At 32.5% G+C, this 17,625-nt stretch overlaps 1 protein-coding gene across 1 annotated transcript in view; it reads right to left on the reverse strand.

Moving 5' to 3' along the window:
• Positions 1-475: 475 nt before the first annotated feature.
• LOC114325137 (chromatin-remodeling ATPase INO80) overlaps positions 476-17,625 on the reverse strand; it is a 75,771-nt gene continuing 58,621 nt past the window's right edge. The window contains exons 14-19 of the mRNA XM_028273083.2: positions 12,408-12,566; positions 12,251-12,353; positions 12,129-12,190; positions 11,628-11,808; positions 9,480-9,656; positions 476-6,817 (exon numbers count right to left, since the gene is read on the reverse strand). Coding sequence (XP_028128884.1) covers positions 6,498-6,817; positions 9,480-9,656; positions 11,628-11,808; positions 12,129-12,190; positions 12,251-12,353; positions 12,408-12,566 — 1,002 coding nt within the window. The 3' untranslated portion in view covers positions 476-6,497. The remainder of the gene's footprint in view (positions 6,818-9,479; positions 9,657-11,627; positions 11,809-12,128; positions 12,191-12,250; positions 12,354-12,407; positions 12,567-17,625) is intronic.

The following is a 17,625-nucleotide window of genomic DNA, read 5'->3' on the forward strand; positions in this document are numbered from 1 at the left end:
CTTGCTCCTGTCTCTCCCAATGTTCTCCACACTTCCCCAGGAAAATTATCTGATCCAACTGCTTTTCCTTAGCTTATTTTTTGAAGTGCTTGAACCATTCACATTTGTTATTTGGGTGACCATTATTGTTAAGGCCGCGTCTCACCATCAAATAATTTGATCAAACAGTTTGAGCAAAGTCCGGAAGTACGTCAAAGTGACGTCACAATTGCAGTTTTTTTGAAATTCTAAAAATCTGCGCTCTCACTATCAGTCTAGTTTGATCAAATTTTTTGTATTGAGTTGTCTAACTTGTTTGTACTTTATTTAAAATTAAAATTTTTCATTATTATCCACAATGAACACTCAGGATGTGACGTCACTAACTGTCACTTTCAGTTTGCTCAAACCAGTTTGATCAAATTATTTGATGGTGGGACGCGGCCTTTACTGTCTCCGTTAATAAAATATACAGGGATATAAATAAAACATAAAATTATATTGCAAAAATATTTATTTAACGAATACTCTTCAAATTTGCAAAATTATAACTTTTTGACTTTGTATTCGTACAAACAGTTTAGTATCAAAACAGAAAAATACAAAATAATGTGTTCCTTGCTTGATGTAATCCTAACCAGTTCCTGTTAACTTTGTCGCTACTAAGTAATAATGTTTCGTTTCTTCTAGTTTCCGGTCTATCTGGTGTCCCATTTTACAACTCTGGGATTTCCAAGTAACTTTAGTATAATATTATGTTTTTACAATGTACTTACTACCTTAAGATACATTTTTTCTATATAACCATACAAACAGTATCAAGACAGAAAATATTGCTACAAAAAGTACTACTTAACACATTATATACATTCATATACATTATACAATATAATATAGACTAGAACTGTACATGTAACCTAGGAAGATAAACTTACAACTTACAATATTTACAACGAAAGAGATCTAAGACATGAATAAGTATACAAGGTGATAAATCTTATACTCCAGAGTTTGATTATTTCCATTCTCAGAATAGATTGAGAAAAAGTATAGCTCCAGTTTTTAAAATTCTTTTTCAAATATAAAGGGCATTCCATAAAACAAGTTTGAATTCTCATCATGTTTCTCCTTTTGCTGCCGTACATATAAAGTAAAGGGGAGGGGAAGGGGGGAGAGAATGGCTGAAAGGGGATAACTACAGTTTCATTTCAGGGGTGATTCAAGAACAAAGACTAAGGCTGCGATGGTTTGGTCACGTAAGACACAAAATCGTGGAGAAGATGGAAGGACTATGTGGCAGGAGGCTTGAGACAGAAAGGTTTAGATGAAGACACGATAGACAGAGATGAGTGGCGAAGAAGAGTAAGAAACAGCGACCTCTGAAAAGGGAAAGTCTGAGGAAGAAAAAGAAGCAAGACAAGGAAAGAAAAGGGACTTAATCATAAAACAGTGGTATTGCTACGTAGCCCATCTACTTTAAATGACATTATCAACATCACTCTAATACGTAGGATACTTGTTTAACTGTCAAGTAGATGGAGTTATAGGCAATACTACTCACTTAAGTAAGTAAAGATTTCTGTGAACAGGACCAGATACTAGATACTTCTTCTACCAAGTCACAAGAAGATTCCTAAAAATAAGAGACATCCTCGTCAGAAATCAAATACAGAGGATGTACCGAGAGAAACATAAACTGATCGACCATTTGATCAGGGTATAGCAAGGTAGTTGCTAAAGACAACCGGTAAGGTAAGTAGCTACGATGCCAGAAGAAGTATCTACAGAAAAAGAAGTCCAGGAGTCCATGACATGAAGAACCAGATACCCAAAAATGGACCCAGTTCAAAAGGAGGGTGTACAGAAACGGAACATGACAAGAAGGCTAAAATATGAAATGTAGATATTATTAGGGCAATAAATGTTTTTATTTTATATTACTTTATGTCCTCGGTTTTGCGACTACCTGATGAATTCTCAATAAAAACGAAACATGTCATATCGTTGTAATTGCGTTTTTAAAAACTCGTATTAGTACGAGTTTATTTGTAAAATAGTATTATCATTTTAGAAGCACTCAAACAAAAGTAGAAACATCATAACATATTGTAGTTCAGATAATCCACAGTCATAAACTAGAAAAAATAAACGGGAAAAGGAAAAACTCTAATTAAAGTAAAGAAAACATTGGCAAGGAACAATATTTTATAAAGGTAAACACGACGTATACTAATGTTTAAAAGTTATTCAGTATGAATAAAATAACGAAAAAGTCCTTAAACTAATAAAGGGTTTCATCCACTTAAAAATGTGGATATAAAGTGTTTAAAACATGTTGTATTAATAATCTCTAAAAAAGACTTTGCCATTAACAAACAAAATAATCTTTGGATTAAAATGAAAATTTAAAAAAAAAACAGAAAATAATAAATATGATGAAGTATACATATCACGAAATATACAGCATCTGCTCAAGTAAGGTTATGTTATACTTAGTTAAATACACTTCCCAAGTGATCGAGAGCCTGAATCTGATATACTCTTCTTCTGCATATTTACAATTTTGTGTATATACGTTAATTCAGGCACCCTCACTAGTTATCAGTGTACATGAAATGAACCAATGTGTGCTATACTTCTGTAATATCACTATCGAGTAGTGTGCTGAGCCACACCATATCACCTTAATTTTTACACTGAAAAGTTTGTCAGACTTATTCAATTACTAGTCTGGGGGCTAGTCGTCTTTTCATTTCTAATAGGTCTACCCAAGTTTTTTCTAATAGATATATTTTTGGCTGCTGATTACGAATTTCGAGAGTTAATTTCAATCCGAATTGTTATAAACAATTTAATTGTTTTTAAAGCTCTAGCTCGTAAACTAAAAGATATAAAAAAATTTCAAATAAAATTTGTTGCTTGAAAAAACAACAAAGATAATGGCGTTTACTAAACTTTAATCCAATAATTAGAACACGAGATATTGTAAAATTAGTGCGAAATGGTTGCAAAATAAGTATTTTCCGAAGCTTTTTACACTCGATACAAATTATATTTAAATATACGTTATCTTCATTTTTAAAGATCCTAATACAATTTTCTCATATAATTCTTATAATTAAATCATCATAAAGTAGATTCCATTTTATATACTTTTTGCTTCAATTTTTTGTACTAAATGAGAAAAAAACATGAAAAACACTAAGATTCATTTAATCCATAAAATGCAAGTATCACTTTATTTTATCAATGTGTTAAGTATTTCAACATTTTAAAATAGCTTTTAATGTATAAAGGTAAATAATAATATACAGGGTGCTTCATTAATAATTGTCCATATAGTAACTGGAGAAACCTTAGCACAAAATAAGAAAATTTAACCTAAAACACTTAAATAAAATGTGGTTCCCTACTGAGTTACAGGGTGTTTTATATAAAAATTTAAAAACTATTTTTGTTCAGCATTTTAAAACTATTCGACATATCTTTTTCATACTTAGCAGGAAGTACTGTACAAACTACTAAATTATGTTAAACAAACGTTTGTGGCTATTACCAGAGGCGTACGACGGGGGAAAGTGAATGGTTGACCCTCTCAAAATGCTACGCCACTGGCGGAATTGCTATTTTAATTCAATTTTTGGATTCTCCAATACTTTCTATGAAAATAATATACTCTTCATTCGTAACGATAAAGTCATTAGTTTTCGAGATCTTTGAAGTTAAAAATGAAACGACACGTTTATTTTGATTAATGTATTGTGTCGCTTCATTTTTAATTTCAAATATCTCGAAAACTGATCATTTTATCGTTACGAATAAAGAGTATATTATTTACATAAAAAGTATTGGAAAATTAAAAAAGAATGTGTGTGTACTTTGTACGCACGTAAGAAGTTATACTTCTATTATATGATTTAAACGAAATTAATATACTTTTTATTTATATTTTGTTTAAATATTAAACTAATTTATACTTACTACTTCTCAAACATTTTTATTAGAACAGTGCCAAAAATTAAAATAATAAAAGAATAAAACACACACAAACACATTAAACAAGCCACAAATGATGTCTGAACATTAATTGTCGAAAATTTTTTTAACTAAATACGTATTTTCTGAAAATACAATTATATAATAAATATACTTACAATCATAAAATGTATTAAAAAAAAACAAAAAAGAAAGTTTCTATTGGGACTCGAACCAGCGCTGATAAGAGCGGTTGGTATTGGAATTCATTCGCCTTCTCCGCTTAGCCACGGACACTATGTGTCATTATTTACGAAGATCGACTAACTAAACGGATTAAACTTGTGATATTTTGATATTTTGAAAATTGATCAAATTATTTTAATTTTGAATTGAAATGATTTAGAATTGAAAAAATACAACAAAACATAGAGTAAAAAAACAATATATTAGGTGAATATTGATAGAAATTTTGATGGTAATCAAATTATATAAATAAAAGTATTACATACTATGTATTTTGGCAGATCAAATAGGTAGGTTTATACCCATGATACATTAACAATTATTACGTACCTGTTGCTTTTAAAAACTATTTAAAAGTCACTACAATATTATAAACTTTTTTGTTTCTGTCCTCACAACAATAAAACTAATATATTATACATTTGTTTACCTTTACCTTTACCTCCAAACCACAGCTGCCATATCGGATAATTTTTGACATGTCATTTGAACATCCAATCAGAACAAAGTTATAATGCGCATGCGCCGGGATGATAGGTTTTAACATATAAAAAAATCACCCTCTATCGCCGGTAAAGAAGTATAACTTCAAAAATTACACTTAAATAGCAATTTCGTCAGTTGCGTAGAATTTGGCCACTATCCACCAGCCACTATCCCCTGTCGTACGCCTCTGGTAGTAGCTAGAAACGTTTGTTTATTCTAATTTAGTAGGGTGTACAGTACCTACACTTTCTGCCAAGTATGATAAGGACACGCCAAATAGTTTTAAAGTACTGGATACAAATAATTTTTAAATTTTAATCATATGAATTATATCATAAATTAATCAAAATAACTGTGCCGTTTCATATTTAACTTCAAATATCTCGAAAATTAATGACTTTATCGTTACCAATGAAGAGTATATTATTTACGTAGAAAGTATTGGAGAATCTAAAAATGGCACTAAAATAGTAATTCCTCCAGTAGCGTAGAATTTGAGAAGGGTCAACAATTCACTATCCCCTGTCGTACGATCTGGTAGTAGCTAGAAACGTTTGTTTATCATAATTTAGTAGGTTGTATAGTAGTCGCACCTTCTGCCAAGTATGAAAAGGATACGTCAAACAGTTTTAAAATGGTGAGCAAAAATAGTTTTTAAATTTTTAGATAACACACCCTGTAACTCAGTAATCAACCACATTTTATTTAAGTGTTTTAGGTTAAATCTTCGTATTTTGTGCTAAGGTTTCTCCAGTTACTATATGGACAATTATTAATGAAACACCCTGTATAGTATAATACATAAGTGTTTCAATTTCGTAATCTTTTAATTTGGTACAAATTTGGCATTGAATAATTTTTACGTAAATCTAAAAAAGCTGAGATTTCTTATCGATTTCTGAGATCTGAATAGTATATATCGATGTAGATGCATGAAAGAAAATCTTTGTAAAAATATTATTAATAAATAAGAACAATTTCCATGTAAGTTAAATTTCTGAGAATTTAGTTTTTCATGTTATTCCTTATTTAGTACAAAAAATTGAAGTAAAAAGTAAATATAATCAAAAAGGATGTACTTTATGATGATTTAATTACAAAAATTATGTGAGGAAATTTTATTTAGGATCTTCAAAAATGAAGATAACCTATATTAACTGTAATTTGTATCGAGCCGTTCGCGCGCGTGTCCTTTCGCTGCGAGCTGATCTTGCGCCTCAGAGCGCGGTATTAAAATATCCATATATTGGCCAAAAATTAACCTTAGAACATTTTCCCAAGTTTAAAATGTTCCTTTCGAGTCCTTCTATGACTACAGTTAATTCTAGTGAATAAATGTTTATTGCTCAAATTTGCTTAAAACCCTTATAAACAAATTAATTAACAAATATTGTACGAAAATTACAGCTTGAAACGGGTATAACTTTAATACAAAATAAAGATAAAGTAATTTAACAAATGTTGTTTAAACGTCTATAAATTAAGCTTTAAAATGAGACTGGTAAATCTCATTTGCATGCCTAGAAGCTGAGTTACAATCGAAAAAGCTTCGAAAAATTTGCAACCATTTTGCACTAATTTTACAATATCTCGAGTTCTAATTATTGGATTAAAGTTTAGTAAACGCCATTTTCTTTGTTTTCTTTTTCAAGGAACAAATTTTATTTGAAAATTCTTTTTATCTCTTTTAGTTTACGAACTAGAACCTTATAAATAATTCAATTGTTCAGCAGCCAAAAATACATAAAAAATTTGAAAAGGTCACAGTGTCTAGCTGACCCCTAGATTCAGTTTAAAAATTAAAAATATTATTAATCGTCGGGATAATCGTAGAACGAATAACTTGAATACTGCGCGTTACTATTTACATTAGAGCCTAGGTTGGTGCCATCTGAAGGTAACGGGACCGGCAAAGGCCTTGATGGTTTGCGAGGTCGGTATGTTCCTCTAGAACCGGCGTTTGACGGGCCACCTGGTTTTAAACGGGGTCTGCCAGGACCCCGCCGCATTGATGGGGTTTGAGCAGTAGAACTGCTAGCTTGAGCAGCTCCAGAAACTTCCAAAAAGCAGTGGGACGGTGATGAATGCATCGAAGCTGCAGACATAGTAGTAGAATCTGGAGACGGTTGATCTGAAATATAACATACACAGCATGTCAAATCTCAATCGATTCTTTGTTTTTTCAATAATTTGTAAAATTGTAATTAACCTCAGTCAGTAGAATATATGGAAAAGTGATTAAAGGTAGAGACAATGAAAAGAAAGAAAGATAGATGCCACTGAAACGTTCTGCTGGAGAAGAATTTTACGAATTCTGTGTACCGATCACAGGACAAAGACTCAATTTTAAATGAGCTAAAGGTCAGCAAACGGCTCTCCAGCAAGAGCCAACACAGAAAACATGGAAGGACTTATTATCCAAGGAAAGTTAGAAGTCAGAAGATCACGAGGAAGATCCCAAGAAGATGGATCAATCAAACCACAGGAATGTGCAAAAGACCTATGCTTGAGTTAAAGGAAATGGCCAGAGACAGAGGTCTTTGGAGTCGGACAATACACGACATCACGATGACCACTACACTGCCTCGGGGGGGTCAGGAATGGAGAGAAGATGAAAACAAAAATATAGAAGCCAAATAACAAGCGAGTCAGGGTAGGTAGACAAACTATTGACCATTTATTCTGCCTTGCACAGATTATTGAAAAGAAAGTGGCCGCTAACAAGGAAGTATGTATATTTATTGTATGTAAACTAGAGAAGGACATATGACAATATCATTGTTATTTGCAGATGATCAACTAGTAATAGCACAAGAGTAGGTATAAAGACATTGAATATATTACAAGGAAATGAACCGAGGACTATAAAATATGGGGGCTTTAAATAAACATAAGCAAACAGTATATATACTGAAAAATACCGTGGACTGCCTTAACTCAGCGTAAGATAGTGGCTTCATAACCCAGAGCGCATGAGTTCGAATCTTGGCACCAACAACATTTTCATTTCTAAAAATGGTATGAGTCGTTCACCGTGTTTCGGAGGGTACGTTAAGCCGTCGGTCCCTCTGGCCTAATGTGCATCGACACTAGCTACTTCAAACATTGTTAAAGATGCAATGACGCCGGAACATGTCCGAAAGGATCTCCTCGGCAAAAATGCCATACGATATTATTATTACTGAAAATCACTCACTCAAGAATATACACACACCCAATCTTATATGGAATCATGTGATATTTCTTACTATTCCGTGCGGATTTAAAAAAACGAACACACGAAGTCAAACAATATTTATTTTAAAGCAATTTAATAACAAATACATAACAATTAAATAAAACAATAAAGTATTTAACAGTAGAAAGTAGTTGTTTTAAAGTCAATAGCATACAAAATTTCAATGTAAAACGAATAATGTTTAACCTGTTTTTATTTATTTTTTTGTATTTTGTGGTAGTCAGTGTTATTACTTCTAGCCCTTATGCAAGCTTCAGTTTGCGTGGCCACGCTCCTAAACAAATTATCAACATTTTGTTGTGGTAGGTTGCTCCATCCTTTAAAGGCAGCTTGTACTAGCCGTGCGGTGTTTTGTGGATTATCCCGGCGAGCTCTAATTTTTCTTTTAAGCATATGCCACAAATACTCTATAGGATTAAGCTCGGGTGAGCAAGCAAGTCAATCCAAACAAGGGATACCTTCTGCTTCAATGATGTCTGTAGTCACTCTAATGGTATGTAGAGGTCCATTATCATGCAATAAAATTAAATTTTCTCCTGTTGCACCTCTCCAGAGCCTGACTACAGGTTATCAACATACCTGTGAGCAGTTAAAGTTGATTGGATGAAAATTAAAGGAGTTTTTTACGGATCACAATTCCTCTCCAGAACATTACACTTCCCTTTGTATATTTGTGAACAGATCTGACAGTTTTCGTTCTTGCTTGTCTTCCTCGACCTCTAAGTACACGATTTCGTGGGTCATCTGATTTTCCATCTGATTACATTAAATCCTGACTGTTTTTGAAAATAGCACATTTTGTCAATTCCCAATGTTCCAGTTTTGGTGGTGAAGACACCAATTTAGGCGATCAATCTTGTGCTGCCTGGATAACTCGGGAACCCATAACTGTCTCCTGCTGTATACTTCTTGGCACGAACTCTTCTTATCGTTTCAACTGAAACAGTTACACCTGTAGCTTCCAAAAGCTGCCTTTGGAGCTGCAGGTGAGAAATGGTTGGGTGTCTTCCAGCTGATTGGACAATTAAACGATCGTGGAGAGCCGTTATTACTTTTGGCGACTTTCCCTTGCTTTATTTTTGAGCTTTCCTAGTTCCTCTTACCTAGCATATGTGTTGGACAGAACGCCCTGTATTACGCCTAGCTCTGCAGCTATGTCTATCTGAGAACATTACTTTCTCCACAAGACCAATAATCTTTACTCGTTGTAAGTTCTATAACCCCACATGAGGCATTATTTTCGTTTTTGGACGCAAAAGATAGTTTATTTATTTTCGTTCAACTTGCAACTCAAGCAAATAATCTATACCGTACCGGGCTGTACTATGCGATTGTCTTATATATTTGTTTATTTTTAATAAAAACCTTTAATCTTCGCAACAATAACAAGTTTTTTCAAAAGAAATAAATATTACTTTGAAATACATGGTGATTCCATATAAGTTTGGGTGTGTGTATACCAAATGTGTTTTCGGTACAAAGGAAGCAGTATTTTTTAGTATCCAGAATCCACACAGAGTGAACGAATTATTATTTTATCTTTGTAAATACTTACCCGTTAAAAAGATACTACCAGGTCCCGGTGATGTAGAGACAGAAGAACTATTAGATATCTGGCGGCCAAGACCTGTCGTACGGCTTCGAGATCCTCTAGGCCGTCCCCTTCGAGATGACCCTCTTCCAGGAAGCCTTGGTTTGACAGTTGTGCCGTATACATTGTATACAGTATATTCTAAAACAAATAGATAATAAATAATAGCAATTACAAGCTGTCCCTATCTACAGTAGAAATTGATATGCACTACTCGTATTAACGTAACTTTTTATCTGGGGTGTTCAAATCTGGTTGTTAAAAAGAACATGTTTAATATTCCTGCTTGTTGACAAATTCGATGTCCATTATCATTTGTTTGTTTATACAATATTATTCCCATGCTATTACCGACTACATATTTTAAGTAGTTCTCCCCTCCTTTCCTTATTTACTCCTAGTGTGGCGATTCTTCCATTGATGGGTTTGAAGTCTTTGATGCTAAAAATTTGTTTTATACATAAGAAGCTCCACTATTTTTCCTTTTTTTTTTTATTTTACCCATCTTATTTCTTATACTGCTGTGAGATCTGTATTATAATTTATCTCTTTTGCTGATTCCCTACAATCTTCCTATCTTTAGCATCGATTTGATGTTCCAGGTGGCTATTTTTGTTTGCTTGTCTTTTTTTGTTTGTACTCTTTCTGCTAGTATCATTTCCTTTTGCAATTTGCCGTTGTGATCTTATCTATTGCAATATCTAAGATATTTTCGTTTGCTTGGTCGTTATTTATGTCCTTACTCTCCTGTATTGGTTTTTTGTACCCTTGTTTAAAATTTTCTCTTTTATTTTATTCTATCTCTTTTCTTCAACGTTTATAGTGACTATTGTAACCCATATTTACGTCTTTCCTTTTCTTTTAGTTATTTTTAAATTTTTCTTTCTTCCTTCGTTGCTTTATTATTTAGAAATATTCTCTCGTTCGGAACATTTCTTAATTTCTGTTTCTTTTCTATGATTTCCTTATTTTCTTCTCCATTGTTTAAGTCTACTAAACAGTGTATCTATTTTTAGATTTAGGTAGGTTTCTCTATCGTGCTTTTTACCTTAGTCTGCTGTATCAATTCTTACCCGGTCAAGACAACCATTATTTGTATGTTTTTCTATTTCCATTAATTCTAATGTTTGTTTAATTTGACATAATTCTCCCTTTATGCATGTTTAATTCTCATTCTCATTTATTTCGTCCGATATTTTGGCCGTCAATAATAAGTTGGGCATTTTTTTTGTTTCTTGGTAAAGATTAGAAACTTGGTTTTATTCAAATTCATATTTAAGCCATAATGTAAATTTGCCGTATTAAACGTTTTGTACTATTCCCTTCAATCCTTTAATCTTTTCTGCCATTAACACGGTTTCATATGCATACCTCAAGTTATTAATAGGAATTAAGTTTACTCCAACTCCAGCAGTTTTGTCATCCAGTACCACTGCATAATAACTTCCGAGTACAAGTTAAATAGTAATGGAGAGAGAATGCAACCTTGCCGCACCCCTCTTTTAATTTTGATGTTCTTCGATTGTGTGTTATCTACATATTTTTGCTTATAATAAATGGTAATTGTTAAATTGTTGATTGGCAATCTATTCATGGATAATATTTTGGGAAATTCAGAATCAAATATAGAAAGTGCCTCTTCTTAATTATTTAGTGCCTACAGCTTAGCAGTTGATAAGTTAGGGGAAACCCAAGGCCAAAATTAAAAGAACAGTCACTTTTCGTCCAGATAGGCACACAAAAATGCAAAAGCTTATGACAGAAAAAATAAGCCGTACAAAATCTTATCTATTTTTGAATAAAAAAATTATATTTTTATTGTTTTTTTTTATTACTGATGGGATCTTAAAAGCCCAGTCAAAACTACTGTTGTGGGTTGTGGTAAAAGAGCCCATATCTTTAGAATGAACAAAGAGGCATTTTACGACAAATTATATTATATACAGAATGTGTCTATATTAATGATTCTGATTATAAAAGTGAGTTGTTTCCAGTCTCTAACATTTAAAAATGAATTCACTGGTGAAAGGGTTAAATGTGGTTGTTAAAGTCACCTATGAAAAAATTTAAACAGAAAAATAAGATTGGTTTTGTTTAAAAAAAAACACTTACTATTCGTAATTGCCGAATCAGATTCATCATTGTAAATGTCTACGCCATCATCTATCAGAATGTCGTTAGAATTGACACTTAATGGACTGTTGGGCCCACTTTCGACGACAGTACTAGTAGCTTCTTCTAATGTAACTGATTCCAGTTTAGCTTTTTTGGGTTCCATGCCAACTGGTATTGTCTGAAAATATACAATTTTAGGTTCAAAATTCACATTAATTATTTGTAATGAAACGTAACAACGTGTAAAGAACGCTCACAAATCTAGTGTCTATAATAAATAAAATCCCCTTATCAACTCCCCTTATAAATATTCTATTGTTGAAAATTTGTAAGATATCAGGAACTAATTAAATCCTAATTAAATAAGTCTGAAAAAAAGGTTCTAAATTCTAATAATTTGAACTTAGTAAACTACTAATTATAATCTTCACTAGCTTATTATTGGGTTAATTTTGGGGTTTTTAGGGAATTAGTGTTTATACCTCATGATTTTCCTACCTTATATTGTAATTTTCGTTTCCTGTCTAACTCTTCGGAAGTATTATCGATTTTCAAATGATCTGGAAAATAATAAATAAATCATTAATAACATAATTAACTTATTTAATAAACTGACGTACATTTTTGTACCAATTCATCATCATCCAACAGCAAGGACACCACTTCCTTGGGCTTGAGTGTATCCGGTTTAAAGTTACCACCGCTAATGACCAATTTTTGAATCTAAAACAAATCCAAAATTAGAATAAGTCAGTCATTAATCTTCCACTTACTTACCTCGCTCTTTTCTCTAGCCCTTTGTAAGATGCGTTCTTCAATAGAACCTTTACAAATTAATCTGTACACCGTCACCTGCTTGGTCTGACCCAACCGATGGGCCCTGTCCATAGCCTGCTGGTCCACAGTCGGGTTCCAATCACTGTCGTAGAAAATTACCTAAAAAACCATAAATAAAAAATCTGGACTTAAAAAAAAATATATATACAAGGAAAATATTTGAGGATTATATTAATTTGAATACACAAATAAAATTTTCATTACAAGACGATGGAATTTATTTGCACCCAAAGTAGGAACTTAAAAAACGAGAACCATACTCCATTTCTTAATGTCTGACAGTACGATGTCTTCGTTATACAGGGTGTTTGGTAAAGAATGGGGCATAGCTTAACCTTAGATTCCTGAGGTTAAAATACGTCGATTTAAGCTAACTTACCTTAGTACGAAAGTTGATAATATGATAATAACCGAAATACAGGGTGTCAAAGTTAAACTTTTATTTATTGTTGAATATTTCCTGACAGACATGGGATAACAACACTAAATTTGGTAAGCGGGTGTTTTTTGGGGTGAGAAATCTAAATTCGCCACCAAAAATGATGTATTACCTAGCGGGCGCCACATACGCCTTTTAGCGCTCATTTAATAGGTTCAATTTTTTTTATCCCCATATACATACTCCCCCTACACACTTTTGGTTCAAAACTTTTATTCTCTTAATATTTTTACTTAAAAATTTATTCAACTTTCGTACTAAGGTAAGTTAGCTTAAATCGACCTATTTTAAGCTCAGGAATCTAAGGTTAAGCTATGGCCCATTCTTTACCAAACACCATGTATATTCAAGAGTGAATTTTATTAACTAAACTTTATATTCATTTTATAAACACATTTATATTTAAATTTTCGAAAATTCAGTATATAGCAATAGCAACTCATCTTCTTAATTCCTTTAAGGGGGGGGGGGGTATGGTTTGAACACATTTTTGTGAATTTTTTTTTCGAAGCTATGGTACAATTATTTTATTTTTAAATTAAATAAACATATTAAGTACAATTCAAAGAATATTTAGAAAAAAATTCAGTCCAAAATATTGAAAAATAAGCCATTGGTGACAAATTTTGACAGGCAGCTCACAAAAAAAATGGATTTTGCGGTGGACATCAGAACTCGTCACTAGATCATACGGAACAAAAAATTCAAAAAGATTTAATTAGCTTATGAGTTTCACGAGGTCACAACGTCGAGTTTTTTATTTTTAATGATTTTTGAATTTTTGGTATCACTTAGAAATCAAAAAAATGAAATTTTTGGTAAAAATTTTGTGAAAATCAACAGATTTATTATTGTTGGACAAAAGATAAGCAAAAAAAGAAAAATATCTCGACGTTGTTACCTCATGAAATGTCTAAAGAAAATCTGTGCAAAATATCAGGTAGATCGGCCGAGTAGTTTTTCAGTTACAATGTCCACCGCATTTGAAAAAGCAGTTTTGAGAAAAATGCGTTTAAAGTTTTGACAACTGCATCTTCATCTTCTTATTTGTCTGCCAAATCGTAAAGTCATGCACATTGGAATATGTTTTTTGAATCGAGGAGTAATCTACAAAAGAGAAGGCGAACAGTTGTTTAACGTTTCTCACTACGCTCAAGCGTGCTGGCGCGAAGTCGCGGCAAAGCGAGTAAAAGGAGTTTTTTATGTATGGGGCAGATTCTAGCCAGCATCCAGGCATTTGGCATTTTTTCCTCTTCCCATATCTTTTTCACCAGCCAATATAGTTGCTCGTACAGTTGTTCTCCTCCTGCCTTTAACATTTCAGCTGTTATTTCTGTCGCTCCTGGACTTTTGTTGTTTTTAAGTTGGCTGATTATATTCATTACCTCTTGTTTTGTTGGCGTCCCCACTACCGTATCGTTTTCTTCCATGTTCTGTGTTATGTCCATCTCGTCCTCTTCAACATTATTTAATAGCTCTTCGAAATAATTTTTCCATCTTTCTAGCACCTGCGCTGTTTCACTTATTAGTAATCCTTCTTCATTCTTAATATAGATGCTTCGGCTCTGATATCCTTTGTCCATTCTTTTAACCTCTTGGTAAAATGACCTTATTTCTTTAGTTTGAAATTTTTCTTCAATTTCCTTTAGCTTATGTTCTTTGGATATTCTCTTCTTTCTCCTACAGTGTCTTTTCATTTTCCTTCTTGCGTCCCTATACACATTTCTGTTATTCTCATTTTCTTTTAATAGCATTATTTGTCTAGCTCTCCTTCAATTGCTTCAGCTGCTTTTTCACATTCTTCATCCTTCTACTACTAGTTGCTAAAAAGTGTACCGTTCTCCTCGTAATATGTGCAGTAAATATGCAGGCCTCCTTCATTTTACATATTCAAAAAGTTCCCTCCACTCTTCTTAATACTTCCTCATTTAACTTTTTTCATGGTATTCTAAGCATTCAGCGCAGGCGTCACATTTCAAAATCTTTCAGTCGGTTAATGGAACTGGCTTTTAACATCCATGCTTCCATTCCATACACGAGAACAGGAACATTGTATTTCAGGTTGAAATCCAACTTGCGATCAGTCAGAAATTTACAAAATCAATAAAAATCAATACAGAAAAAAAGTAATAAAAATTATAAAAGTCAATTAAATGGTAATTTTTCAAAGTAAATAAAGTTACAGAGATCAAGTTGATTAACTTAAATTTAAAATAAAATTGTCCAATTTAATATTTATTACGTATTTATTGAATTTTATTTTATATAACATTTGATAATATTTCGGAGGGTGTCTAGACCCCCTGGACACCACCCTGGCTACGTCATTGAAATCGGTTGAAGAACTACTATTCTTCATTTGGCCACGTTTTAACACTTCTTAATTGCATGGTCATTAATAGCGATACTATAAGATAAGACAAGATAAGATAATCACAATAAATAGCTGTAGTGTTGTTGTAGATTTGTAGAATTCTATTGTACAACTGTAGCTACAGAACATGCATACAAAACAAAACGATCCTTATTAATAATAGCTCAACATCAAAATATTTTTAATAATAGCTCAACATCTTGAGACTTATTTTATATACATATTGAGTATTGTCTCCAAAATAACATACTCTTCCAAAATAACATACTTTTCATTGTTCGAGTCCCAACTTCGATATGGTATGCCTTTTTGGGGTTCTGGTACAGCTGCCCAATCCGATGTTATTTTTAAATTACAAAAAAGAGCAATAAGATATCTGTTTGGCCTCAGAAGAACAACACATTGCAGAAGCTACTTCAAAGATCACAGGATTCTAACATTACCTTCTTTATATATTTTAGAAACTGTCTGCTTAATTCGTAAACATCTACATGTCTTTCCAGCAAGACCTAGACATGACTATTCCACCAGAAATTCTACCTTTGACATCTATTTACCGATCCCGTCCAGTGAGTTAGTAAAGAAATCTATATTATATTCTGCAAAAAACTATACAACCATCTCCCTCTACTACTTAAATCTGCAACATCTTTCCCCAAGTTCCGTAAAATGACAAAAGCCTATTTATCTGAAAGACCATATTATTCAATAGCAGATTTTCTTAACCAATAACTAAGAAATTACAGTATTCTTATGTATAAGCGTTGATTGAGATATTGGAGGGGTATCTCCCAATATCTCAATCAACGGTATAAGTAGAATCTTAATCTATATTTGAGTGTCATATGCGGCAGCATAACTTATTAAATTACTTATTAAATTTCTTAAGGTAGATTACGCAATTTGCAATTTTTTTTAATTTTGCAATAGATTGTTACTGATTTTTATTTTACTGATTTTTATTTCACTTTATCATGTTTTATTTATATTGACGATTTGTATAATTCTAGTAAATTTATTTGTTATTGTTTTTATTTATGATTCTTGTAAGCTTTGTCTATAAAATTGTTAAATTTTTCATGACAATAAAGCATATTTCTATTCTATTCTATTCTATTCTATTCTATTGAGTTTGGATTTAAATGTGGACGGTTGTAGATTAAATTTGTGTTAAATTTTTTATACTTGAAAATCAGTCCTAGCTATCCAGATATTCTGGCGTCGACTATAGTTAAATGGGAAGTTTTGATTATAACTATATCACGACATAAAATCTAGGCTCATTAAATCTGTCTTTTGTTTAAATAAAAAATTCTAAATACTCTGACTAAATAACTATACGCCTATTCAATGTCTTATATTCATTGTTATAATTTGTAACCACAGAATTGAATTGACATTTAAAAACATGGGAATGGCTAAAATCACCGACACTTGATCCAACAAAAACAAAAACTTAGATAACAAAGTAGTTATGTAAGTTGCAGTTGTACTAGTTAAAAAAAAAACAATTCAGAAAGTTGTGTTGGTGTTGTTCATCTATTTTTAATCCAGTCGAAATAGACAAAAAACGGTGTGACCACAAAAAAATCGCATAAAGGTGAAACGGTATTAAATAATGTTAATAAATTAAATGTTAAATTTTACAATTTACAAGGTCAAAGGTCAACATAAATTTCACTTTCATTCTAATAGCGCTTTTCCACTAAAACGACAAAACACAAACTCGTGTCACGTAAAACTAAATTGCAACTTTTTGCAAACTTTTTGAAGACTGCCGTGTTTTTATATAGTTGCGAGTTTTGTTTTTCGATTCCTGCTCGGAAGCGGTAACAGCAAAGGGTTTCGGAGTGTTTTGAAACTTAAGTCTGTTTAGTGGCTAATAAACAGAAATCAACAACAGCTTCCATATTAGCAAAACATCCGACAAGACGCACAAAAGACTTATGAAACACTCGTATCGGCTCTACAACTAAAATACGGCAGCCAATATTTGAAGCAAGTATACCAGAGTCAATTGAAGGTGCGTATCTAAGGTTCCAACGAATCAATTTGAGAGATATATCAGCCTAATAGCTGATTATACGAAACAACAACGTCAAGGGCGGCCAAAGTGTTACAAATTCTGGATTGGTGGGTTACCTTCAACGTGATTACAGATAACGTACAAGATCACAGGACAGAAAATCGACCGACAGGCAATTCTTACACCAGCAACGCAGTTTCGAAAACCTAGAAGAACCCAACGTCAAGGGGCAAAAGTCTCCAGACACTCAATATCCACAATATAACTTAGTAGCAACAGTTGATGCTGATGGACTTCTCAATAGTCACCGAGCAGGAAG

The sequence above is a fragment of the Diabrotica virgifera genome, chromosome 10 (genome assembly GCF_917563875.1).
Source record: "Diabrotica virgifera virgifera chromosome 10, PGI_DIABVI_V3a".
In the NCBI taxonomy this organism is placed as follows: Eukaryota; Metazoa; Arthropoda; class Insecta; order Coleoptera; family Chrysomelidae; genus Diabrotica; species Diabrotica virgifera.